This window comes from Schistocerca piceifrons, chromosome 6, assembly GCF_021461385.2.
Source record: "Schistocerca piceifrons isolate TAMUIC-IGC-003096 chromosome 6, iqSchPice1.1, whole genome shotgun sequence".
Lineage (NCBI taxonomy): Eukaryota > Metazoa > Arthropoda > Insecta > Orthoptera > Acrididae > Schistocerca > Schistocerca piceifrons.
Genome location: NC_060143.1, coordinates 115,324,155 through 115,345,478, shown reverse-complemented (window position 1 = coordinate 115,345,478; position 21,324 = coordinate 115,324,155). Strand labels below are relative to the sequence as shown.

General features: G+C 41.7%; 1 protein-coding gene across 1 annotated transcript in view; it reads left to right on the top strand.

Annotated features, from left to right (window-relative positions):
* Positions 1-21,324, top strand: part of LOC124802875 (KIF-binding protein) — a 97,245-nt gene that overhangs the window by 24,339 nt on the left and 51,582 nt on the right. Inside the window, exon 3 of the mRNA XM_047263920.1 lies at positions 7,637-7,874. Coding sequence (XP_047119876.1) covers positions 7,637-7,874 — 238 coding nt within the window. The remainder of the gene's footprint in view (positions 1-7,636; positions 7,875-21,324) is intronic.

Below are 21,324 nucleotides of genomic sequence, written 5' to 3'. Positions count from 1 at the left end.
GTGGCAACAGGTTGAGGTGCCATCGTTGAGAATGTATTGGCACAGCTCGACCTCTCTCTTTTAAACGATGGTGCCTTCACACATTTCAGTGTGGCGCATGGCACATACTCCGCCATTGACCTTTCGATCTGCAGCCCTAGCCTCTTACCTTCTGTCCAATGGAGTGTGCATGATGACCTGTGTGGTAGTGACCACTTTCCGATCTTTCTGTCACTGCCACAGCGTCACTCTTCTGGGCACCCTTGCAGATAGGCTATGAATAAGGCTGACTGGGACTTGTTTTCCTCCACTGTCACTATTGACCCTGTTTCTCATGAAGCCAGTGATACGGTGGTTCACTCAGTCACCACCAGCATCGTTACTGCCGCAGAATCTGCCATTCCCCGTTCTTCTGGGTCCCCTCGGTGGAGGACTGTGCCTTGGTGGTCACCTAACATCGCTGAAGTGATTAAAGATCGCCAGCGGGCGCTCCAGCATAACAAGTGACATCCCTCCATAGAACACCTCATCGACTTCAAACGGCTGCGTGCGCGAGCCCGCCGCCTTATCCACCAACGCAAGCAGGAGTGCTGGGAGCGGTATGTGTCCACCATTGGCCTCCATGTCACTCCATCGCAGGTCTGGGCCAAGATTCGACGCCTCTATGGCTATCGGACCCCTGTCAGCATCCCTGCACTCTCACCGAATGGAGCAGTTTGTACTGAGTACAACGTAATTGCCACCCGCTTGGCAGAGCATTTTGCTCTAAGTTCTGCTTCTTCAAATTACCCACTGGCCTTCCGCTCCATTAAAGAGCGGATGGAACGTCGGAGTCTTTCATTTCGCACCCACCATCCTGAATCCTACAAAGTTCCATTCAGTGAGTGGGAATTTCACAGTGCCCTCACCGCTTGCCCTGATACCGCTCCTGGGCCAGATCGCATCCACTGTTAGATGCTGAAACACCTTTCAGTGGACTGCCAGCGATGGCTCCTCGACCTTTACAACCGTCTCTGGGTCGAGGGTGAGTTTCTGTCGCAATGGCGGGAAAGCATTGTTACCCCCGTTTTGAAACCTGGCAAGAACCCTTTGGAGGTGGACAGCTACCGCCCCATTAGCCACACCAACGTTCTTTGCAAGTTGCTCGAACGGATGGTGAGCCGGCGATTGAGTTGGGTACTCGAGTCACGGGGCCTCCTGGCTCCGTCTCAGGGTGGGTTCCGTAAAGGCCTCTCCGCTGCTGACAATCTGGTGAGCCTGGAGTCAGCCATCCGTACGGCCTTTGCCCGCCGTCAGCACCTGGTCGCTGTCTTTTTCGACATGCGGAGGGCGTATGATACTACTTGGCGCCATCACATCCTCTCTACACTTCATGATTGGGGTCTTCGGGGTCCGCTGACGATTTTCATACGCAATTTTCTGGCGCATCATACCTTCTGTGTGCAAGTTGCGGCCTCTCTTAGTTCCTCCCAAGTTCAGGAGAACGGGGTGCTACAGGGATCTGTTTTTAAGTGTCTGCCTGTTTTTAATAGCAATTAACGGGCTCGCTGCGGCTGTGGGGAATGTCTGTCTCGGCGTCCTTGTATGCTGACGACTTCTACCTTTACTATAGCTCTACTGGCATTGCAGCTGCTGAACGTCAGCTGCAGGGCGCTATCCGCAAGGCGCAGTCTTGGGCTGTAGTGCATGGCTTTCAGTTTTCGGCAGCCAAGACCTGCGTTCTGCATTTCTGCCAGCGACGCGCTGTTCATCTGGAGCCGCGGCTTTACCTTGATGGCGAACTTCTTGCTGTGGTGGAGTCACATAGGTTTTTGGGTGTGGTTTTTTATGCCTCGTATTCTGCAGCTTAAATAGATGTGTTGGCGACATCTAAATGCTCTGCGATGCTTGAGCCACACCAGCTGGGGCGCCAACCGCTCTACCCTCTTACGGCTCTACCAGGCATTAATCCAGTCCCATATGGATTATGGGAGCCTGGCTTATGGCTCAGCATCCCTATCTGCATTGCAGGTGCTTGACCCACTCCTACACAGCAGTATACGACTTGCTACTGGTGCCTTCTGGACCAGCCCTGTGGACAGCATACTTGTGGAGGCAGGTGTCCCTCCACTGCGGTTACGGCGCCAACATTTACTGGCCGCGTATGCTGCCCATGTTTGTAGCTTGCCCAGGCATCCAAATTATCGTCTTCTGTTCCCGCTGTCGGTCGTCTGTCTCCCAGATCGTCGGCCCCGGGTGGGTTCTATGATTGCGGTCCGCATCAGAGAGCTCCTCTCCGGGCTTGGGGTTTTCCCTCATCTGACTCCTTTCCGGGCCCCTCTGCGCACACCCCTGTGGTGTGTGCACCGCCTTTGCCTTCGGCTCGAATTGGCACAGTGCCCGAAGGACTCAGTCCCTCCAGAGGCCTTCTGCCGCTGCTTTTATTCCATCCTAGCCACATGTCAGGGCTCTGGCGTTGTTTATGCTGACGGTTCAATGGTTGCTGGTCATGTTGGTTATGCTCTAACTTTAGGGGACCACTACGAACAACGTTCCTTGCCAGCTAGCTGCAGCATTTGCACTGCTGAGCTGGTCGCTATCTTTCGTGCCCTAGAGTGTATCCGCTCCTGCTCAGGTGGGTCCTTCGTTATCTGTAGAGATTCCCTGAGTGGATTACGAGCTCTCGACCAGTGTTCCCTCGTTCTCGTCTGGTGATGGCTATCCAGGAGTCCCTGCATACTCTTGCCCGTTGCGGCCACTCTGTGGTCTTTGTATGGACCCCCGCCCATGTTGGCATACCCAGCAATGAAAATGCTGACCGCCTAGCGAAAGAGGCCACCAGTAAGCCATCTCTGGACGTTGGCCCCCCAGAGACTGATTTGCGAGCCTTCTTACGCTGCAAAGTTTTTGTGCTATGGGACGCTGAATGGCGCAATCTGACCGCACCCAATAAACTCCATGCTATCAAGGAGATGACGACTGTGTGGCGGTCATCCATGCGAGCCAATCGCAGAGACTCAGTTGTCCTTTGTCGGCTCCGCATTGACCACTCCCGGCTGACGCAGAGTTATTTACTGCGTTGGGAGGACCCTACTCTATGTTGCTGCGGGGCGGCTTTGACAGTGGCCCACGTTTTGTTGGCCTGCACCCGTTTAGCTGTGGTCAGGCAGACATTTGCACTGCCTGATACGCTCCCTGCCTTTTCAACTGATGACACTGCTATGGCAGGCTTAGTTTTGCATTTTATTCAGGCAGGGGGCTTTTATCATATAATCTGAGTGTTTGTTATGTTCCTTTGTGTTGATTCTGGCCTTTGGCCTACGGTTTCAGACTGAGTTTTTAATATGTTTCTCGGTGGTTGGCTTTTCCTTTTTTTCTGTATGGTCGGCCAACCACCGTCACACTCTGTGTGATTTTAATTTGTTTTGTCTGATCTCTGTCAGAGTCTCTCTTGTCCTTTGTCGTCTGCCGTCTTTTCTGTTGTTCGTTTTTTATTCTCTGTGGGTGATTTTAGTTTTTTGGAAAAAGGGACCGATGACCATCACAGTCTGGTCCCTTTCACCCCCCACCAACCAACCAACCAATCCTTACCATGCATCTCTTTCCAATTGGAACATTAAACAAACTAAATCTTATTGCTACCAGATGTACCCTGTGCCACACGTTGAATGTTGGATTGTGTAGGTTGGAGATGGAGTTTATCAAGCAAAGAATTTACATTATCTGGTAGAATGTCTTTGAAATGTACAAAATCCATCTATCCGTTACGTAACACCAGTGTGGAATGTGATTGTCACTCACGTTTAGTGAAGACTGCTGCTGTTAATGGTGATGTCTATGAACATAGAGAGCGAATGTCACTCTTGCAAAGGTGCTCCAAGAGCTGAGGAGGAGTGCTGAAAGAAGATACAGGCCTCCTAACAGCACTCAATTCTGCATTACGGGTTTTCGGTCTAAAGATCTAGTTTGCCACTTGATGCACTGAATTTGTACTGTTTAAGATATTAACCCATAAGATAAGCCCTGTGTGATCACATCCAACACCACAGAGCAATACTAAAGAAGGGGGCAGACAAGTGTGGTGTAGAATTCACAATCTTTGGTAATAAACATAATGGATGTTGTCTCTGGAGATGTGTACAATTGCATTTCTTTGGTGTACTGTACAACACTCAGATTATGCTTAGTTCAAAAGTACTTCTTTGTTGCACACTACTGGATGATATGTTCTGGTTTCTCATCAAGCTGAAATGTGGAAGGTAAGTGACGTGTAGCAATGAAAATAACTGTCTGCCAGTGATCTGCACTCCAGTGTACAAGTTGTTGGCACTATCATTCAGAATGTTCTGTCCTTAGAGAGTGGTGGAGAGATGAGTTTTGTGTGCGTGGTTGCATTGCATTCATGTCAAGCTTGGTTAAATTGTGCAGTCTGTTGCCAAAATAAGAGGACAACTTGCTGCGCGCGCGCGCACACACACACACACACACACACACACACACACACACACACACACACACACACACACACAAAACACTCCATGGACAAAATAAAAGTGGTTTGGAATGTCATTAAACAAGTAACAAACAAAAGTAATTGTGGGAATGAAATTGAAGCCCCAGATAGTTGTCATGGCAGAATGATATAATGACACACTGAATCATTGGCCACCAAGTTTGGTAATTATTTCCTCTCACGGAAAGCAGATGTTGCATCTGTTTATTAACAACCAAATGTTCATATATTAGATTTACTCCAGCATACAGAGTTTACATCACCAGCATCCATTAATCTGAAAAGAACTATGCCAGAGGAATTTACATAAATCATCGTAGCACTGAAAAGTAGCAGTTCTGGCTAAGATGGTGTTTTTTGAAGAACTCTACTGTGGAAGCTATACAGTACCTCATGAAGAACATCCTAATAGAGGTAAACAGTAAACCTATCCCACTAGCATATTCTGTGACCTTCACAAGGGCTTTGATTGTATAGTAATTTGAATTTAATTTGTCTGATGAATTCTGCCATTTGACTTGTGGTTGCTTTTGAAAGCTAACCTGGCTTATCTGCTGTTTGTCTTACAAAGTAAAAAAAAAAAACCTGGTCATCACCTCAACAATAGGACAACAAAGATAATAAATGTATCAGAAAATGAAACCAAAATTGTGGTGTTGTACACATTATTAAGAAAATGCTATACAGTATTCATAAAGATTTTCAGTTTCACAGCTACAGACTGGAGTGCCATCAAAAAAGGCAGAGAAGAGGTGACGAAAATCAGGTTGGTCGTCTTACAAATGCCATTAGATCAAGTTGGCTATTACAGTATCTCCCTTCAGTCACTCTAAAAGCAACAAATGCTTTTCCAGCCTCAAACATTGACTTGGTTATTATGTGCAATGACACAAACAGCCTCAGTGCCTCACCGATGTGTCTGTCATAGTTAGATGAAGTACGACTTTCTCCACACATTTTTTGCCAATTGTTTCAGATTTTATTCACACTATTGCAATTTTTCACATGCCATGGAAACCAGTGTGCACAGTAATGTTGAAATTAATGGTATATTTATTAATTTTGTATTGGATAGTAGAGGAGTTCAGAGTGGTGGAAAACATTCCGATAATTTCAGAGCAGTATTGGGGACATCAGCTGAAGCAAAATTTTCCAGTATTGTACACGCTTGACATTCTTCAACTATGTGGGCAATATAGATTAATATTAAATTAGAAATAAAACCTTTAAACAGCCATCATTATAGTGCAGCATTTATTTTCATTATTAATTTCAGTAAACTAAGTTGCCATCTTCAGATCTTACGCAGTACACTTCAGTGAATCTCACCCATGTGTAGATTGCACCATGTTGTGTCATAAAACGACATTTCAAGAACATCAAAACCATAGTATATCAGCATGTCAGGTATAAAACAATGATTAAATAAAATGCTGCATATTGCACTGACTGTACGTGCTCATACTCATACAGTTGCATTTATAGTCGGTGCAATATGCGTGGCATTTTATGTAATGATTATTTTATACTTGACGTGCCAGTGTACTAATTTTCATGTTCTAGTGATGTCTTTTTATGCTGTGATAAGGTATAATGTGTGCATGGCTGAGTTTCATTGAAGTGTATTGATAACATACAAAGATGTAACAGAGTTTTACTGAAGCCGGTAATCAGAATAAATGCTGCGCTACAATAGTCTTGGCTGTTTAATGTTTTTACTTCTAATTTCAGAATTTTCCCAATAACCATAAATAAGAAATGCACCATTGTGAAGCAGTGACTATAAAACGACAGCCACTCAATAAGTGCACAGAAGTTTATCTGGTTTGGGAGAGTCTAGCCTTGCTGTTTTATCTGACTAAGCTCCTTAGTTCACACACACTACTGTACTGTACTTATTAGGATAAAAGTTCATTCATACTCTCTGTATAAGTTTATAACATGTGGTCTTTTGATTTCATTATTAATAACACTGCAGTTAATGTATTTCCAACACAAACTGCACTTTGCGAACACATCTACATTGTGAAGTTGGTCTGACATTCCATGTGACTATGTATAATGTGTATATTACCTATATGCAAATTGACCATCAAGAAACCAAGCACCATCAGTGCTGTTTTAAATAGCCTGGTGTGAAAACGATGTTTGTAGTTCAAAACTAGTCACCAGCATAATTAAATGTGACTGTGATGGAAATTCAATAAAGAATTTACATTGCGCTTTGGTGTACCATATGTTGACCATCTTACTGCAACATCTTAAAAAGTCAATGGTATTGTAGTACTGATTGATTGATTGATTGATTGATTTAATAGTCAAGCTTTATTCGGAAAACATCCCAGAAAATTCATGTCAAATGTAATTGGCCACAGATAGGAATTTCAGGTTTGCCAACATTTGACTATTCAACTGAAACCATTATCTTCAGATAATTTAATTAGTAACTGCACTCCTTAGCATAACAGATATTATCTGGCGGAGATTCTTTGAAATGCACACCGTTCCACTCACTTGGCTATCATTTTACAGATATAGCTCAATATTGGTACGTTTCTGACCTGTGATTATCTGGAAAGTTTAGCTCAATTCAATGTTTCTACTCTGCTGTGCTTGTTTTTCTCTACTGTGTCTTTTTTTATGTCCTACTTTTAGAATTCTTTAAATGATTTCCATCTCTTAAGCTACTACATAGCATTTCTTGAAAGACCATTTGTGAAAGGCACATGTGATGTGTAGGGAGTGAATATATCTTTGTTCATATTTACTAATAAAAGACAACCCTGAATTGATTATGATTGTATTTCACATACTCTCTTTTGTATTTTTAATTGATTTTTGTGCTATCATGTTACCTTTACTGCAAAAGAAGCCAGCAATAAATATTGTGATTGGTTTTGTAAGTGAGGATTAGCGAATAAATTGTGTTGGTTGCTCCCAATGTTTTGACTATCCTGACACTATTCTGATATTTCAGACAGGATTTTCATTTCTGCTGGAATGCAATAGATCCAAAATACAAATTATTTTAATGTATTTCATTATTTGCACTCCTACATTGTTTTATGGCCTCTTTATCTTAATTATTTGCATAAAACAGTGTGTGTCATATAGTCTATATTGCTATTTGGTAATTTAATATAGTGATGTGGTTGGTTTTTGTAGGTGATGTACTGTTTGCTTTTTCATCACTAGAAGTGAATAGTTACGAAGATCAGATTACTGACAAATACATTCTCACATTTGATGATGCGAGGAAAGTTTTCCTGAAAACACAGGAATGGTTAAATGAAGCTAAACAGTATTACACTCTTGATAGCCACGCCTCTGATTATGTTCAAATTGTACAAGATCACAGCCAGTTATTCAGCCACCTTGCTTTCTTTGAAGATGATGAGGAAAGGTAAGCATGTATTTCAGAGAGAGTCACTTTGATATTGTAAAAATCCTTGTACATATTCTGAAGATGTCCATATCAAGACTAAAAGTAAGATAAAGATACTTAATCAACAATGACCTTTATTCTTCATGTTATGTACAATTTTTCTGTTTGTGCAACTTTCTCTTTCACCTAATAGTCAGATTAAATCATCAATTCAAATATTACAATGTGTAGATTGAAATGCTCACACATTTTTGATGGCCTGAATTTTATGAACAAAATGAGGTTTGAACCCTCTTGCAGTTTACACTACATCCTAAACTGAAACATTTGTGCTTATCCCTAAGCTCTGTAGAGCAGAACCAGATGTGCCCCATTTTAATTCATAGTTTTTCTGTAATTTTCTCCATTTTCTGTAACCTGCCATTTTTCACCTTACATTACTATTTTAGCACCCTTTAGAGATTGTATGTTTCCTTCTGCTGTGTATTGTAAGATGAAAAATCTCACACATGTTTGTTATATGAATTGAAAGACTGTTATATCATTACATCTACATCGGTATGTATGTATGTACATACATATGTATAAAAAACAAAGATGCTTTAACTTACCAAACGAGAAAGCGCTGGTATGTTGATAGACACAATAAAATAAAAAACACACAAACACATACAGCCTGAATATTTGTGTGTTTTTCATTTTATTGTGTCTACCAACATACCAGCACTTTCTCGTTTGGTAAGTTAAAGCATCTTTGTTTTTTATATATTTTTTTCCCACGTGGAATGTTTCCCTCTATTATATGTACATACATACTAATACATACATGCATACTCTGCAAGCCACTGTATGGTGTATGGCAGAGGGTGCCATTTCCTTTCCTGTCCCACTCACAAATGGAGCAAGGGAAGGAGGACTGTCTGTACGCCTCCATATGAGCCCTAATTCCTCTTGGCTTTGTGGTACTTATGCAAAGTGCACATTGGCAGCAGTAGAATCATCCTACAGTCGGCTATAAATCCTTTTTCTCTTAATTTTCTCAATAATATTTCATGAAAAGAATGTTTTATATTCTCATTTCACTTCACAAAGCATCTCCACAACACTTGCTTGTTGATTGAAACTACTGGTAACAAATCTACCAATGTGTCTCTGAATTACTTTGATGTCTTCCTTTAATCCAACCAAGTGGGGATCCCAAACATTCAGTAATGAGTTGCACAGGAGTTGTGCATGTGGTCTCCTTTGCAGAAGAGCTACACTTTCGTAAAGTTCTCCCAGTTAACTGAACCTGACGATTGACCTTCCTATTACTATCCTTATGGGTTCATTTGTGCTCATACCATTTTACATGGGTTTGCTAGGTTATGCATAGCTACTGATCTGAATTAACTTAGATTTTTGTGCATTTAGAGCAAGCTGCCATTCATAACTTCAAATAGAAATTTTGTCTAAGTCATCCAGTATCCTCCTACAGTCACGTAACACTGATACTTTCCTGTATGCTGTCTTGTATCCATCAGCAAACAGTAGAAGATTGCTGCTCACTGTAGCCACACTAAGAAAGTAGAACCCATTTTTAATCACAACTTCATTTTTAACTATTATCCCAAACAACTACACTTCACAAAAATCAAAAAATCATATTTGTGTGAGGTTCTGATTTGCAGCCTTTAAATACCTTTAAAAATCATGTTTTGGCACAGTAGTTGTTGGTCACTTTGTTACTGAAGCACTACCAAATTGTCGAACTAAGAAAAACTTTAATTACACATCATGGCTACTAACATGGTCATTTGAATTAAAATCACTCTTGTTCGTGCTGTATCAAAACTGCAAAATGTACAAAAGTAACAAAGTTACCATGAGGCAATATGTCGTCAGGGCAAAGGATAAGACGCGTCATTTTTATTGTCGAGGATGGCTCGTTTGGCCCAAACTGGTAATGTTCAAGAAAAGAAGTAACACACAGCTGTGTTTCCAAATCGTGATTTTTGAAATCTCAAAAGCAGTATATTAGCATTGTCTAACTATACAGGGTGTTACAAAAAGGTACGGCCAAACTTTCAGGAAAAATTCCTCACACACAAAGAAAGAAAATTTGTTATGTGGACATGTGTCCGGAAATGCTTACTATCCATGTTAGAGCTCATTTTATTACTTCTCTTCAAATCACATTAATCATGGAATGGAAACACACAGCAACAGAACGTACCAGCGTGACTTCAAACACTTTGTTACAGGAAATGTTCAAAATGTCCTCCATTAGTGAGGATACATGCATCCACCCTCCGTCACATGGAATCCCTGATGCGCTGATGCAGCCCTGGAGAATGGCGTGTTGTATCACAGCCATCCACAATACGAGCACGAAGAGTCTCTACATTTGGTACCGGGGTTGCGTAGACAAGAACTTTCAAATGCCCCCATAAATGTAAGTCAAGAGGGTTGAGGTCAGGAGAGTGTGGAGACCATGGAATTGGTCCGCCTTTACCAATCCATCGGTCACCGAATCTGTTGCTGAGAAGTGTACGAACACTTCGACTGAAATGTGCAGGAGCTCCATCGTGCATGAACCACATGTTGTCGTACTTGTAAAGGCACATGTTCTAGCAGCACAGGTAGAGTATCCCGTATGAAATCATGATAACGTTCTCCATTGAGCGTAGGTGGAAGAACATGGGACCCAATCAAGACATCACCAACAATGCCTGCCCAAACGTTCACAGAAAATCTGTGTTGATGACGTGATTGCACAATTGCGTGCGGATTCTCGTCAGCCCACACATATTGATTGTGAAAATTTATAATTTGATCACGTTGGACTGAAGCCTCATCTGTAAAGAGAACATTTGCACTGAAATGAGGATTGACACATTGTTGGATGAACCATTTGCAGAAGTGTACCCGTGGAGGCCAATCAGCTGCTGATATTGCCTGCACACGCTGTACATGGTACGGAAACAACTGGTTCTCCCGTAGCACTCTCCATACAGTGACGTGGTCAACGTTACCCTGTACAGCAGCAACTTCTCTGACACTGACATTAAGGTTATTGTCAACTGCATGAAGAATTGCCTCGTCCATTGCAGGTGTCCTCGTCATTCTAGGTCTTCCCCAGTCGTGAGTCATAGGCTGGAGTTCCGTGCTCCCTAAGACGCCGATCAATTGCTTCGAACGTCTTCCTGTCGGGACACTTTCGTTCTGGAAATCTGTCTCGATACAAACATACCGCGCCACGGCTATTGCCCAGTGCTAATCCATACATAAAATGGGCATCTGCCAACTCCGCATTTGTAAACATTGTACTGACTGCAAAACCACATTCGTGATGAACACTAACCTGTTGATGCTATGTACTGATGTGCTTGATGCTAGTACTGTAGAGCAATGAGTCACATGTTAACACAAGCACCGAAGTCAACATTACCTTCCTTCAATTGGGCCAACTGGCGGTGAATTGAAGAAGTACAGTACATACTGACGAAACTAAAATGAGCTCTAACATGGAAATTAAGCATTTCCGGACACATGTCCACATAACATCTTTTCTTTATTTGTGTGTGAGGAATGTTTCCTGAAAGTTTGGCCATACCTTTTTGTAACACCCTGTATAAAAGAACAATGTGACATGCTTGGGGCAGTGTTCATTGATCCAAATAAATTTCTTAATGAAAACTGCTTAGGAAAGGATGGCCTGCATCTAAATAGACTGGGGTCTCAAACACTCAGTAGAATGTTCACAGATGTTTGCAAGGTAATAAGAAGCAAGGGAAACTAAAAAGGCTTGGTAGGAGTGAAAAACTGGACAAAGAAGCTAAAACGTTCAAAAATAAGCATCATCCAAGGAATGTGGAAGGACAGAATACAGACCTAAAAATTGGTTTTCTAAATACTCAAGGACTGAACGACAAGGAACTGGCACTAAATGATTTTTCATCAGTGAATAAATTTGACTTGTTGTATTTAAGTGAACATTGGGCCACTGAAGCCGAACTTTCATTCTGTAAATTAGAAAATTATAGTCTATTAAACAGTTATTGCAGAAGAGTCCACAAGAGACGTGGTGTAGCAATCTATGCTGACACATCAATGGACTGCTTAATTGATACCTTAGATTTAGATTATCTATGTGAAGAACAGAATTTTGAGTCCACTAGTATTGTTATTAGTAGTATGAAACTAATAGTAATATCATTGTACAGGTCTCCCAGTAGTATTATTAGTGTTTTCTTAGAAAAATTGGACATCCTCTTATGTACACTTACTGAGAACAAATTTACCAACTATGACATTGTAATAGGTGGTGGTCTTAATTCGGATTTTAACATGTTGACTGATAAAGGTAGTGTTAGTGACCTGAAAAACCTATTGTGGCAGGTCAACCTACAGTATACTAACTATAAACCTACCAGGGAACTAGCATGTTTAGACAATATATTTGTTAACTTTAAATATGCCCAAGATCAATGTGATGTAACAGTGTTCCCTTTTTCAGACCACAAATCAGTGTACTTAATATATGCAAATAGGATCAGCTCTGTCACTCCTAGTGATGCGTCATCCAAATCAAAAATGGTGACCACTAGGCCAATGAGTGAAAGAAAAATTGATAAGTTTAAGGAATCTCTTGCAGATATGGCTTGGTTTTTCCAGAAATATGATAGTAATATTTGTGCACCAAAAAATGCAACAGCTAAGAAGTGACTTTTTGTGACCTGAGTAAAGCATTTGACTGTGTAGGACACGATACACTACTAGCGAAACTCCATTTATATGGCATCACGGAAAACAACTTAACATCGTATCTCCAAGACTGTAGGAAAGTTGTGTGTATTGGCTCAGAAAAGTCTACTGAGAAACATACTAAGATGGGAGTTCCGCAGGGCTCTGTCTTGGGACCATTTTTGTTTTTGGTTATGATAAATGACTTACTCTCCTTTATAAGTTCCAGTAAGGTCCTATTTGCAGACGACACAACCTTCCTAAACTACAATTTTGACCTTAATAAGCTAAACGATTCTGTGGACAATACACTTGCCCAAGCAAAATATTGGTTTAAGTCAAATGGTTTTCTCCTGAATGAGAACAAGACACAAAAAATGTTATTTAGCCTAAGGGACTAAAGCCCTGTTAATGATGTACAGTTCTTTGGGATATACTTAGACAATAAATTATCCTGGGAACAACACATAAAATATATTAGTATCAAACTGTCTAGAGTAATTTATTTGTTAAGATGTCTTATAAAATATGTACCAGCAGCCTATGTTAAGACTTCGTATTTTGCATTCTTCCAAAGTATTGTGTCATATGGACTTATTCTCTGGGGAAACTCAAGCCATGTTCAAAATAGATTACTTCTGCAGAAGAAAGCAATCAGAGTCATTACATGTTCCCAGCACAAAGCACATTGTAAGCCCTTGTTCGCTGAACTCAAAATAATGACTGTTATAAATCTGTACATATACCAAGTGTTAATTTATACAAAAAAAAAAACGTACATGAAGTAAAACGTAGAAATAATATCCATGGTCACAACACAAGGAAAAACAAGTCCACATATAGACCATACTCTAGACTAGTAAAGACAGTCAATAGCTATGAGCTAGTTGGCCATAAACTATTTAATAAGAGTCTGCAGACAGTACAAGATCTTCCAGAGTGTGAATTTAGGAAAACATTAAATAAGTGGCTTGTTGCGAACCCCTTTTATGAATTAAAAGAATTCTTTGACCGGGACATCGAATTGTAAGACAATAATGCTTTATTATTCTGTTTATTAATGTAACGATTGTGCTGTACAAAAATTTGTCTATTGCTGTAATGACCTAACTACAATAAAATTATCTTATCTTATATAACTATTGACTCATATAATAATAAATATTTTTCTCTAGAAGTTAATAATATTTGAGCTTTTGTGCCTCTGCATAAAACAAAATTCTCAGATATTTTATAAATTCAGTTGCAGATACTAATTTTATAGTTGTTTCTGAGTAGTCACTGACGCTGTGTCAACCAACAAATAAATGCAGCAGCGTTACTATTACTTATATAAAACAGTGAAACATCTGGGATATAATAAAGGATAGATTGCTGTCCTTCATCACATGAATGTGCACCTCACCCCCTCACACACACACACACACACACACACATTGCCAATGTCATCTCTGGGTGCTAAAGCTAGATTCTGCCTCTGCATTCTTACAGACTGTGGCTGCATCTGAGGCAAGTAGCGGTCTTTGCTGGAGTGGGTAGGAACCTTAATGGAGGTGAAGAAAATTCTAGTGCTGCCTGTGATGGTGTGAAAGGAAGTAGTGGGTACAGGATAGGGCTGACAGTGCAGCACTGGGAAGCAGTGCTGTAGATGGTGGGGGAGAGGATGTGGGGAAAGGAGAGAGGAAAGAAGTACAGAAGGGAAATGGACTATGTAGATGCATTGAAGGCCTGAGTAATAATGGGGTGGGAGCAGGGAAGAGGATAGGCAGGTAGAGGACAGAGACTTGGAATGGTTGAGGCCAAGTGGATTACAAGAAGGAAAGATAAGTTTCAGGGAGAGTTCTCACCTGCAGATCATGAAAGCTGGTGTTGGTGGGAATAATGCAGATGGCACAGGCTGTGAAGCAGATGTTAATGTGAAGCACAGTGTGATGGGCACATGCTTAGCAACTGGGTGGTCCAGCTGTCTCTCTGCCACAGTTTGGTGGTGACTATTCGTGCAGAGACAGGGTGATAGTTGTCATGCCCACGTAGAATGCAGCAGAGTGGTTACAGCTATGTTGGTATATCATATGTTTGCCTTTACGGGTGGCCTTGCCTTTGATGGGGTAGGAGATGTCTGTGTCAAGACTGGGGTAGGTGACAGTGGGAGGCTTTATGGGACAGATCTTCATCTAGGTCTACTGCAGGGACACAACCCATGAGGCAAAGTGTTGGGAGCAGGGGTGAACAAGGATATTGCGTAAATTGGGTGAGCAGCAGAATACCACTTTGGGAGGTGTGGGGAGGCTATTTCTCATTTCAGGGCATGAGGAGAGGTAACCAAACCCTTGGCAGAGAACATGGATCAGTTCCACCAGTCCTGGGTGGTACTGAGTCAAGAGGGGCTGTTCCTATGTGCCTAGACACTGGGTATGTGGGAAATAATAGATAACTGGGGAGACAAGTAATTCTTTTTGTAAACAAGGTGGGGAGAGTAATTTTGGTCTGTGAAGTGCTTAGACCCTTGGCATATTTGGTTAGGAACTGCTCATCACTACGGATGTGATGACCCAGGGCAGCTAGGCTGTATGGAAGGGCTTCTTAGTGTGGAATGGGCGGTAGCTGTTGAAGTGGAGGTATTGTTGGTGGTTCGTAGGTCTGATGTGGCTGGAGGACTGATTTAGCCATCCTTGAAATGGAAGTTGATATTAAGGAAAGTGTCATGCTGGGCTGAAGAGGACCAGTTCAAACAAATGGGGAGGGTGTTGAGGTTCTGGAGGAACGTGAAAACAATATCCTCGCCCTTAGTCCATATCATGAAGATGTCATCATTGAACTGAACCCAAGTGAGGAGTTTGGGATTCTGGGTGCCAAGGAAGGATTCTTTGTAGATGACCCATGAAGAGATTGGCCTAGGGTAGTGCCACATTGATGACTAATGCTGTACCAGAGATTTCTTTGTAGGCAATGCCTTCAAAGGAAAAAGAATTTTGAGTGAAGACATAGAGTTAGTCATGAAGATGAGGAAGGAGGTTGTAGGTTTAGAGTCATTCGAGTTTTGGGGATGTTAGTGATCAGTATCAGCAAGGCCGTGGGTATTTCGGATTTTAGGGTAGAAGAAGGTGGCATCAGCAGTGACAAGCAGGGTGCAGGGTGTTAAAAGAAACAGGAACCGGGGAGAGTCGCTAAAGAAATTGGTTGTTGTTTTTTGTGGGCTTATATACTTTTGGAAGCATGTAGGATGTAGGAGTGCACCTTTAACACACCCACACCACTCTCAACACTACATTTTCACCACCACCCTACCAGTCAAACTCAATTCAAAACCTGACTCAGTTACTTCTCCATCTAATTGTGATCCATCTCTACTACCACCAAATCATCCCTTGTTAACTTTTCATAATTTCCTAACCTCAAGCCTTGCCTCACCATCATTCCCAAATTCCATCAGTGTGGAAATCAACCTCACAGTCTCAGAAAGGACCACAATCCTCCACCCGCAAACTGATACCGACCGTATAATTTCAACTGGTGTCAAAGGCTCCACCACTGTCATTATGAACTGCAGGGATTATCTCACAGAGAGACTCTACCAGCTGTAGGATACATCTGCGTAAAATCTCTGCCACAGTCACCCCATTTCAGAAATCTAGCAGGATCTCCAGTTCCTCCTCTAATCCTTAGATCCATCTCAGAATGTCTCCACTGAGTCCATCCCTCTCCTCCGATCTAGATGCAGGTTTGATTTCTGCCGAGTATTAACCAAGTGAAAGCTGCTTATTCTCGGGAATAAGCGAATATTGTTAACAAGAAATGACAGTAAGGAATATGAATATTGAGAGGCCACTGTCAGAATACCAGACTTGTGAACTTACACCACTTATTGCCGGAACTGCTCATTTCTGAGTCAAAAATATCCTTTTAGAATAGAAAGAGTTACCCCAAAATATAATACCATACAACATAAGCGAATGAAAATAAGCAAAGTAGACTAATTTTCGTGTCGAACGATCACTCACTTCAGATACCATTTGAATAGTAAAAATGGCAGCATTAAGTCTTTGTACAAGATCCTGAATGTGGGTTTTCCACGACTATCTGTCTGAACACCTAGAAATTTGAACTGTTCAGTTTCACTAATCATATGCCCATTCTGCGAAATTAAAATGTCAGGTTTTGTTTTGAATTGTGTGTTAGAAACTGTAAAAACTGAGTCTTGCTGTGATTTAGTGTTAGTTCATTTTCTACAAGCCATGAACTTATGTCATGAACTGCACTATTTGAAACCAAGCCAGTGTTGCACACAACATCCTTTACTACCAAGCTAGTGTCACCAGCAAACAGAAATATTTTAGAGTTACCTGTAATACTAGAGTAGAGGGCTTATCATGTATATAAATAAAGAACAGGAGTGGCCCCCACACTGATCCCTGGGGCACCACCCACTTGACTGTATCCCACTCAGACCCCACATCACAGCCGTTATCAACATTGTGAATAAAGACCTTTTGCTGTCTGTTGCTAAAGTAAGAGGTGTAACAATAAACAATTGTGAGCTACTCCCTGTATTCCATAATGGTCCAACTTCTGGAGCTATATTTTTGTGATCAACACAATCGAATACCTTAGTTAAATCAAAAATATGCCTAGCATTTGAAACTTTGTGTTTAACCCATCCAGTACCTCACAAAATAAGACAATATTGCATTTTCAGTTGTTAAGTGACTTCTGAAGCTGAACTATACATTTGTTATCAAATTGCGTGATATAAAATGATCAATTATCCTTACATACACAGCCTTTTCAGTAACTTTAGCAAACGCTGATGGCATAGAAATAGGTGTAAAATTATCTACATTATCCCTTTCTCCCCTTTTATAAAGCGGCTTTACTACTGAGTACTTTAATCGTTCAGGAAACTGACCATTCCTAAAGGAAGAATTACAAATATGGCTAAATACAGGGCTAACATGTGTAGCACAGTACTTTAATATTCTGCTAGGCACTCCATCATAACCATGAGAGTCCTTAGTCTTCAGTGATTTAATTATTGACTCAAGAGGGAGACTGTCTGTATCACAGAGTATTTCAGACATCAGTCTCGGAAAGGCATTTGCCAAGGAATTATGATTCCCTGTGGAAACTAAAATTTTTATTTAATTCACCAGCAATGCTCAGAAAATGATTGTTAAATACTGTACATATATCTGATTTATCAGTAACAGAAAGCCGGCCGGAGTGGCCGAGCGGTTCTAGGCGCTACAGTCTGGAACCGCTCTGCTGCGACGGTCGCAGGTTCGAATCCTGCCTCAGGTATGGATGTGTGTGATGTCCTTAGGTTAGTTAGGTTTAAGTAGTTCTAAGTTCTAGGGGACTGATGACCTCAGAAGTTAAGTCCCATAGTGCTCAGAGCCATTTTAGAGCCTAACAGAAATATTTTTACTGCGAACTGACTTTATGGTGTCGACCCTTTGCTGCTGACCGGACACTTCTTCACAACTGACAATATGGTTTTAATTTTATCCTGTGAATTAGCGATTCTATTTGGACACCACATAACTCTTTGCCTTCCTAATAACATTTTTAAGCACCTTACAATACTGTTTGTAATGGGCTACTGTAGCTTGATTGTGACTACTTCTAACATTTTGATACAATTCCCGCTTTGTTCTACATGATACCCTTATCCCACTAGTCGGCCGCCCTAATGGAAAGCAACTCTGAAAGAGCATGAGAAATGTGTTAAGGAAAGCATTATATTTATCATCTATGTTATCGGCACTATAAACATCCTACTACTCTTGTTCCCCTCTATTTTTGTTGGGTTAACTTTCCTACATAGTTTGTAATTAAATGTGACATTTGTTTTGAGTACCAAAGCCTTTTTAGTGTTAAAATTTGTGCATCATGGTCTGAAAGGCCATTCACCCTTTTACTTACAGAATGCCCATCTTGTAATGAAGAATGAATAAAAATATTGTCTATGGCTGTGCAACTGTTCCCCTGCACCCTAGTTGGAAAAAGCACAGTCTGCATCAGATCATATGAATTTATGAGATCTACCAACATCCTTTCTCCTGCACCATCGTATACAAAATTTATATTGAAGTCACCACATATAACTAATTTCTGGTACTTCCTACAAATTGTTTCAAGAACCCTCTCTAGCTTGAACAGAAATGCTCTGAAGTCAGAGTTAGGGGACCTATAAACAACAACAATTAGAAGTTTAGTTTCACTAATTTGAACTGCCCGTGCACAACATTCGAATATCTGTTCAGTGCAGTGTTGTGATACATCTATCGACTCAAATTGAATACTGTTTTTTTACATACATAACCACTCCACCACCCTGCAAGGAACTCTTTGAAAAACAGCCAACTAATATGTATCCTAGTAAAGGAAGCCTCTGAATTGTCAAATTATTTAAGTGGTGCTCTGATATACCAATAATTTCAGAGTCAACATCTATAAGCAGTTCACTAACTTTATCTTTAATACCTCTTATATTTTGATGAAATAAACTAATTCCTTCTCTACTTGGAAACATTACATCCTCTGAAGGTGAGCCCTTAGTTAGAGGGACTTCCTTTTAGCAGGTATACCTATCAGCTGATTTCAGTCTAAAAGAGGTGCAGCTCTAACACCAACTACTACAGGAATTTTTCCATGAGTGATACCACCACCACCACCACCACCACCACCACCACCACTACATGTATAAGCTTTGCCGGCCTCTCCTTCCCATACCTATTGAGGTGGAGGTCATGCCTAGTGAATCCCAATCTACTGATAGACCCAACTGACACCACTGAGATGTGACCCACGCCCTCTGCCATCAGCACCCTCCCCAGCCCCATGTTAATGCACCTAAGAGCCTCATTAAGATGAGGCTAATCATGACACAGAAACAGTTGCACGAAATGCTATTAGTGCCACCAGTTTGAGTGTCTATCTTTACCAGGTCACCACCTACATCATATTCCCCGTCCCTATCAAGACTGTTCCCTGCTCCACGCACTATCACTACCTGACCCTCCTTCATAAAATTCCTACATAACTCCCCTATGCTGTCTGTCACTTGAGCGAACCCTGCACTAGGCTTCACAATGCTGGTGAAATGGTACTCACTCCCCAACACTTCTTGCAGCTGTTGGCCCACACCTCTACTGTGCGAACTACCTAGCAGCAGAACCTTCTTCTTTCTGTTAGACTTTGCAGCTGACCTAGGCCTCCTAACTGCTGAGGACTGCTGCATGTTCCCTGCATCTACAGCTACACGAGGCTCCTCTCCACTCAACTCTGATAGTTGGTCAGATCCATTGCATATACACAAAGTGTAACTGTCTAAATACGTCCTTTTCCTAGCTGCCTTCTTGGCAACTGCCAGTTACCATTCCCCACCACCCTTCACCCTCCTCAACCTTTCTAGTTCCTCCTTTGCGTGATGTAACTGCACCTGAAGAGCACAGATCTTATGCTCCTGCTCCTCTATCAACTTATTTCTACTACAGATTCTGCATTCCCAGGGGAGTATCTTGCTAGAATGCCCAGTGGCTTCCCCACTGCATTCCTCCCAATGAAAATACTTTGAACAGATCCCACACTATAACCCACTACTCACAAACCTACAACAGAGCCCACACTTCTCACTCATGGTAAAACTTTACAGTTACTGGGGGAAAAAAAACTGTACTTCTACAAAACCAAAGTTTAGTTACACCAGTAGAACTATTTACAGAACTAACAATAGCGGTCTCAAAATTCTGCGTCAACCAAGAAAGCAACTACTTGTATGATCTGGATCAATGACAAGGACTCTCTATCCACATTCCTCCAGAATCTCAACACCTTCTCCCCCATTCACTTTGCCCGGTCCCCCTTAGTCTAACAAACCACCTTCCTATATGTCAACCTCCGCAAGCATGGATACATCAGTACCTCTGCTACCAACCACCAACAATACCTCCACTTTGGCAGCTGCCACCATTTCCACTGTAAGAAATCCCTTCCATAGCCAGCCATAGTCGTCACATCTGTAGTGGCAAGCAGTGCCTCTCCAAATAGCCAAGAGTGTCACTGAGACCTTCAGAGATCAAAATATCCTCCCCACCTTATCTGGAAACAGGTCTCCCATGCCTCACCGCCCCAGACATCTACCATACCCACATATCTACTGTTGGGCCACAAAGGAGCGTCACTCTCGTGGTCCAGTACCACCCTAGACTGGAGCAAATGAATAAAATTTAATAAAATAAATTAAGTTGATATTAATGGACTATGTGAACCATACAGGTTAGTTGTGTGTCAGAAAAGGGAATTGTGGAGATTGGGTAGGGCTGCTAGATGCAGCAGCAGGAGGCTGTGCTGAATTGGACTACTGCTATACATCAACACCACAAGAGCCTCCATGAAACCTATCCCACAACCCCTCATCGCCGTCAAAACCTGCATTGCAGACATGAAACCTACCCCACAACTGCTCATACCTGTCAGACCCTGCCTTGCAGACATGCTACATTTACCAAACCCTCAGAAACTCCATCCCAACACCCTGCATAGTCATGAACCTGTCCTCCAAAAAACTCTGTTCCACAGAAGTTACAGTCCTTTCCAAAGGCCTTATATTTTGTCCCACTCCCAGATTCAGTCATGCTGGGTTTGTTAAAGACCTCTCCTCCTGGTCCCTACAGTGGAAACACTTTTTCACTGCTAATCCTAACAATCAGTCCCATTCTAATACCAATATTGAACCCTGCCT